General features: G+C 44.3%; 1 protein-coding gene across 7 annotated transcripts in view; it reads right to left on the bottom strand.

Annotated features, from left to right (window-relative positions):
• The window catches only part of SCML4 (Scm polycomb group protein like 4), a 123,277-nt gene that overhangs the window by 45,229 nt on the left and 70,788 nt on the right, over positions 1 to 7,260 (bottom strand). For all 7 annotated transcript variants that reach the window (XM_017878752.1, XM_017878754.1, XM_017878750.1 and 4 more), the window contains one exon: positions 1,332 to 1,461. In XM_017878752.1, the coding sequence (XP_017734241.1) occupies positions 1,332 to 1,461 (130 nt within the window). The remainder of the gene's footprint in view (positions 1 to 1,331; positions 1,462 to 7,260) is intronic.

Below are 7,260 nucleotides of genomic sequence, written 5' to 3'. Positions count from 1 at the left end.
AAAGGTTTTTTTTTTTTTTTTTTTTTTTTTTAGCACCTACTATAGTCTCAAGACAAGCATGTGGGTTGGGTGGTATTATTACTGCTTTACTAATGAAGAAACTGAGGCTTAAAGAAGTTAGATGACTGCTCAAAAACTGTAGCCAGTGATGTGACAGGAATTTGGATCAAGTCTTTTGGAAGACAGTCTGGTAGAGTCCAGGTCTCATCCCAGGTGATAAGAAAAATCTAACTAATAAGAGACCTTCATGCAGGCACTATGCTACGCCCTACAAAGAAAGCTTGAACAAAATGAAGCAGTCCCTGCCTTCACAGAGCATACGTCTGGGTGGGGGAAGCTGGCCTATTCAGATCATCCCATGAGCTGATGTGAGACCATGTGAAACTGTGACTGTGAGAAACACGGGGAGGGGCTAGGAGAGCCCATCTGGGGGACCCTGGCAGGAAAGTTCGTGAGGACTTTCTGGAACAAAGTATGCCTGATCTGAGATGTAAGGGAGGAATAGGGTGGCCCGAAGGGATGATCACTCCAGATGGAGGGAGAGAATATGCTAAGACCCTGTTGCCAGTCCTGGGCACTGAGAGAAGAGCAGTGGGGTGAACCACAGGGTGGAGCCTGCAGGGCCTTGTCGGCCAGATTAACAAGTCTGGGCTTCATCTAAAAGCAACGGGAAGGACTGAAGGGATTTAAATGGGATAGGAGAGGGGCTGGGGTTGTGACATAGGGGGATTCTCTGTGTATGCGTGTGTTTGTGTGCGTGTGTGTGTATGCGCGCACGCATGTGTGTGTGTGTGTGTGTGAGAGAGAGACACCATCAGATTGTCATTACTATTATGATGAAACTGTCAGTTGGTGGATGCCCTACCAGAGGCAGAGATTGGGATACCTGCTACCCTGACTGGGTTGGAGGGTAGTGTGTCAGACTAAGGGAGAATGGGATCCTTAGGAAATCTGGAAGAGCAAACACAGGGACCAGAGCACTGTTTAAGGTGAGCAAGCTTAGATCAGTGCAACGGATCAGTGGAACCTGGCTCTGAAAAGAAACATCTGGCCACTCTGTGTCCCCCTGCCATCCACCTCCCTCCAACCAAAGCAACCACCTACACCCAAGCTGCACTGAAAACCAAGTTTTAAATAATCCAAGCTGTGGGACATGTAAACTGGTGCTCTCAGAGACTCTGGTCATCCTGTCTGCTGCCTGGCAAACACACTAAATCCCTAATTTGAGGCATCTCAGCAACAACACTTTAATCTACAAAGCAACGATTAGATGGTGGCTGCCCTGTTCTCTACAGACCATCACAGCCTTGGAGTTCATTCTGCTGACCTACCTGTGAGAGCCTGTGGGGCCGCCAAGCTGGGGACCGTGGCTGCGTCCTGAGGGATGGAGCTGAGGTCAGGCTCTGGGGTACTCCGTGGAGGTGAGAGGGCTAAGGGAGTCATGAGAACCCGAGACTTGATCTGGAAGAGAGAGCCCATTTGGTCAATGAGAATCTGGCAATGTTCTCTACACCCTTCCAGATTCTGTCCTAGACGGCAGTTAACCGTTGCTGCTCGATTATGCTTCCATGCCTTTCCATCCTGCAGCTTCAGGGCCTGAGTTGCAGATTCAAGTTCATGCTCAGGATTCATATTTGGGCTCACACTCAGAGATCACCTCTCATCCCACCCTTACAGAGGAGCCACCCAGGAAATGACAGTGTCAGGCAGTGAGTGCAGGAGCACACAGAGGTGCAAAGAGTTGGCATCCATGAACTCTTTGAGTGCAAATGCAGGATAGGAGAGTTTCCAGCCTGCACCCCTGTGTTCCCTAGAATCCTGTGGACAGGGCTTTCCCTGTATCCACCCAGCCAGAGACCAACCCTGAAGCTCTCTTCACTCTCTCCCAAGCTCTCTGCTCACAAAAATCACTGGATTCTGCTGGAAAAGAGAGCAGGAGCCATTCCTCCAAGAGGCTGAGATACTGCTGTGTTTATTTCCTGCAGCATAGTGACAAAACTAGCCCGGATGTGGACATGAGAATGAGCAGCGGCCACCTTGATGATTTCACTTGAAACCACAAAGGTGGAGTTGAAATTTGCTCTTATGGAGTAAGGGGAAGATGAATAGTTGACGACTGGTTGATATCCATATTAACAAGTTACTCTTTATATCAAGACTAGTACAGAGACAAGCTTTTAATCTTAGCTCTCTACCCAAAAATAATGAAGAAAGTCAGTCATGTCCCTGTCTTCACCTCTGACCTATATCTAGACCTCACTCCAGACCAATTAAGTCAGTCTCTGGAAGTGAGACTTGCACATCCGGAGTGTTTAAAGATGTTGAGATTCTAATACACATTTAAGTTTGGGGACCGTTGCCCAACACCAAAGCTTTTCAGTTTTTGCAATCAGCCTTCTAGAGGGTCTTGTTGAAATGCAGATTCTGGCCAGGCGCTGTGGCTCAAGCCTGTAATCCCAGCACTTTGGGAGGCCGAGACAGGTGGATCACGAGGTCAGGAGATCCAGACTATACTGGCTAACACGGTGAAACCCCGTCTCTATTAAAAAATACAAAAAACTAGCCAGGCGAGGTGGCGGGTGCCTGTAGTCCCAGCTACTCGGGAGGCTGAGGCAGGAGAATGATGTAAACCCGGGAGGCAGAGCTTGCAGTGAGCTGAGATTCGGCCACTGCACTCCAGCCTGGGCGACAGAGCGAGACTCCGTCTCAAAAAAAAAAAAAAAGAAATGCAGATTCTGATTCAGGAGTTCTGGGCTGGGACAGGAGATTCGGCATTTCTAATGAGCTCCCAGGTATCACTGATGCTGCTGGTCCATGGACCACACTTTAAGTAGCAAGGTTGTATGTCCTATTGTTAACATGTGTGCAGTCCTCATCTATATCTTCACTTTCTTCCTGGATTTTTAGGATAGAATACTAATAATAGTCATGGAGAAATAGTATTTGAACTGCTACTTCCCCAGTCATTCTATATTCACTCATTTATTCATTCAACGAATATATATTGAGAACCTATTTCATGCCCAACACTCTTACAGCTGCTAAGGAAACAGCAGAAGTAAAGCGTACAAAAATCTTTGGCCTCATGGAACTGATATTCTATTAGGGGGAGACAGACAATAAACAGAATAAATGGGTAAATGATATAGTAGATTAGATGTTAATAAAAGCTGATGATTAAAATAAGAAGGGAAGGGGCATGAGAAGTGCAATTGAATTGTACTTTAGGCTGACATTTTAAAATAAGGTGGTTGAGGCATTTCTTGGGTAAAATTGCAGCCAAGATTTGAAGGAGGTGAGGGAGCAAGTCATACAGTGTCTAGGGAAAGAATATTCCAGGCAATGTCAATATCAAGCCCCAAGGTTCTGAGGCAGGAGTATGCCTGAAGGGTTTGTGCAACTGTAGGGGGGCCAGAGTGAGATTGGAGAGGAAATAAAGTCAGATTGGGCAGGACTTTGCAGGACACCATCAGGCTTTTAGCTATTACTCTTGAGCTCTTTTGAGCAGGGAAACAATAGGATCTAAACTAACATCTTAACAATCAATCATTCTCCTTTCTTTTCTTTCTTTTCTTTCTTTCTTTCTTTTTTGAGACGGAGTTTAGCTTTTGTTGCCCAGGGTGGAGTGCAATAGCGCGATCTCAGCTCACCGCAACCTCCGCCTCCCAGGTTCAAATGATTCTCCTGCCTCAGCCTCCCGAGTAGCTGGGATTACAGGTGCCTGCCACCACACCTAGCTAATTTTTATATTTTCGGTAGAGACAGACTTTCACCATGTTGGCCAGGCTGATCTTGAACTCCTGACCTCGTGATCCGCCCGCCTTGGCCTCCCAAAATGCTGGGATTACAAGTGTGAGCCACTCCCCCGGTCAACAGTTTTTCTGACTGTGGTCTTGAGAAGAGACTGAAAGAAGCAAAAGTGGGAGGACCACTAACCTACAGTAGCTGAGAGATGACAGTGGGTTGGATTGTGGTGATAGCAGTGGCAGTGATGAGAAGTAGACAGATCCTGGACATGTTTTGAAGGTGGAACCAACAAAATTTACCAACACATTGAATGTGGTATATGAGAGAAAGAAGGAAGTCAAAGATGACTTCAAGCATTGACACCAGGAGGGCTCTAGGTGGAGTAAGATTTTTTGTTGTTGTTGTTTGCTTTGGAGGGAAGGAGGATAGAGTGGAGGGGGCTAGAGAAGATCAGGGGTGAGTTTTGGGCGTGTCGAGTTTAAGATACTTGCTAGACGTCAAAGTGGAGATATTACTAGACAGTTGCATCTAGTAGAGTATAGGGTTCTGGGGGAGAACCTAAATGAAGACGTATGTTTGGGAATCATCAATATAGAGTTGGTATGTCAGACCATAAAAATGGAAGAGATCATCAGAGAAGTGAATGCAGATGGAGAAGAGAAGGATCCGAACACTGAGCCCTGCAAGATTCCAACACAAAGAGCCTGGAGAAATGAGAAAGGAACAAGCAAAAGAAATCAGGAAAGAGCACCCAATGGGGTAGAAAGAAAACTGGGAGAGGGTGGTAGTGTGGGAGTGAACGGAGAGGCTCTTTCAAGGAGGAGGTAGTGGTTAACCATGCTAAATGCTCTGATTAGACAAGAAAGACTAGGAGTGGCCATTAGATTTAGCAATTTATTAACAAGAAAGGTGGTGGCACAGTGAGTTGAACTGGAATAAGAAGAAATCTTTGCCCTCATGGAACTGACATTCTAATGGCCGGCGGGGGTGGGGAGACAATAAATGAATAAATAAGTATACGATACAGTATGTTAGAAGGTGATAAGAGGCAATGGTGAAAATAAAGAAGCAAAGGGCATGGGAAATGCAATTGAGGAGTTATACTTTGAGTTGAGATTTTAAAATAGGGTAGCTCCTGATTGGGAAAACGGAAAGAGAGGCACTGGGGTCAGTAAGTAAAGTCAACTCTTTCAAGGAGTTTTGTCAAAAAAGGGAGCAGAGAACTAGCCATAGCAAAGGAACAAAGTGGGATTAGAAGATTTTTTTTGCCCCACAATGAGAGATACCACCTTGCTGGTAGCTATTAAGATAGCTACTATGAAAACAAAACAAAACAAAACAAAAAATAACAAAATGAAAACCCCCCAGAAAATAGTAAATGTTGGCAAGAATGTGGAGAAACTGTAATCCTTGTGCACTGTTGGTGGAAATGTAAAATGGTGCTGCCACTGTGGAAAAGAGTATGGCAGTTTTTCAAAAAAATTAGAAATAAAATTACCATATGACCCAGCAATTCCATTTCTGAGTATATACCCCCCAAAATTGAAACTAGAGTCTCCAAGAGATAGTTCACATCCACGTTCATGGCAACACTATTTACAATAGCCAAAAGTCAAATGCATAGAGACAGAAAGTAGAATGGTAGTTGCCAGGAATTGGGGGAAGGTGGGAATGGGGAGTTACTGCTTAGTGGGTAGTTTTAATTTTGCAAGATGAAAATGTTCTGGAGATTGATTGCATGACAATGTGAATATACTTAACACTATTGAGTTTTATGGCAAACTCAATAATGGTAAATTTTAGAAATAATGGTAAATTTTACGTGTTTTTTAGCAAAATTTTAAAATTAATTTTAAGGATTCTTTGTTTTTTGTTTTTGAGATGGGAGAAAAAATAGTGTTTTAATGCTGATTAAAATAATCCAGTAGAGAGAGAAAAGTTGATTGTACACAAGATTGTGTGGAGAACTGCTAGCATGAAAGGGCTTTGAGTAGGTGAGAGGGTAGGAGTGCATGAGGGAGGCCGCGGACTAAGAGGAAACACATACTTTCCATCTATTGCAACAAGAAGGAAGACAGAATATAGAGGTTTGAATGCTGGGGTGGGTGGATGTGGAGGTGGGAGCTTGCAGAAGGTTTCTTCCCGTGGCTTCCAATTTCCCCGAGATATGGAAGCTGAGTGGGAGGACAGAGGAGGTGGGTGTGGTCATGAACTGGGAGAGTAGGAGGGCTGGGGAATGGAGCACAGCTGCTGAGCAGCATTGAGTGGGCACTGGGATGTGCAGAAATGAATGTGATATGAGATCAGTCAACAGCAAGCACATTGGCTGCACAGTGCTAAATGGGTGCTGAATTTGAGGCTCTCAAGGGAACCTCTATATTAATCAGAAACTATAATTAACAATAGAGATTTCATCTTATTCTGAGTGTGACATTTCAAAATTAAAGGACATATCCTGTAGGAATACACTGCTAAATATTATAAACATAATTTAAAAGAAACCTCAGTCATGGGAATGGGAGATCATAAACCTGCTTTGACTCAGTGACTCTGACTTTGGTGTGACTTCCTCATCTGCCAAGTGTCATGAGGGTATCTATGGAGGCCATGCACCAAGGGTCCCCTGACTGCTTTTCCAGGAATGATATCCCACTTTCCATGTCTTGTGACGGAGAGGCTGGTAGTGACAGAGTTCCTGAGGACTTCAGGCAGTGACTTCTGGGATAATCCTGGCTAAATCCTCCTTCACAAGCTTAAAGCCCCCAACTCCCAACACAGAGATAATAATGCTCACTGGGGAAAAATGGAATTGGCAAATTTTTTCCTCTATGGTCTTTAAGGAAATCACGCAAAGATATTTGTGATTCTTCCCTAGAAAAATGCCGATGATGATGATGACTAAAACATAAATATCCAGACACTGTTTACTGTTCATATAAACTTCCTAATGACTTTAACATCTAATGTTTTCTCACCATTCTAATATTTATTAGAGGCCAGGCGTATTGGCTCACACCTGCAATCCCAGCACTTTGGGAGGCCAAGACGGGAGGATTGCTTGAGCTCTGGAGACCAGGCTGGGCAACATAGTGAGACCTCGTTAACACTAAAAATTAAAAAACTTAGCCAGGCATGGTGGCATGTGCCTGTTGTTCCAGCTGTTTGGGAGGCTGAGGCAGGAGGATTGCTTGAACCCAGGAGATCAAGGCTGCAGTGATCTATGATCATGCCACTGCACTCCAGCCTGGGCAACAGAGACAGACCCTGTCTCAAAAAAATAAAAAATAAAAAATAAATTACTAGAGAGGAATCCATTCATTGAACCCACCTCAAATGAAGTAATGGAATTATAATTGGCTGTTATTTCTGCCCATTTCTGCCCAAGTGAAGTTACAGGGATTAGATTAAATCGCCCAATTGCAAGGACACCTTCTGTATTCATCCAATCTGTAAAACAACTGCTAGACCTTTTGAATGAAAGAAAAAGTCACAAGCAACTATGGGTAGTATATG

This window comes from Rhinopithecus bieti, unplaced genomic scaffold, assembly GCF_001698545.2.
Source record: "Rhinopithecus bieti isolate Rb0 unplaced genomic scaffold, ASM169854v2 scaffold_11508, whole genome shotgun sequence".
NCBI classification, from domain to species: Eukaryota; Metazoa; Chordata; class Mammalia; order Primates; family Cercopithecidae; genus Rhinopithecus; species Rhinopithecus bieti.
The sequence above is the reverse complement of the archived record's forward strand: the minus strand, read 5'-3'. Positions and strand labels throughout refer to the sequence as shown.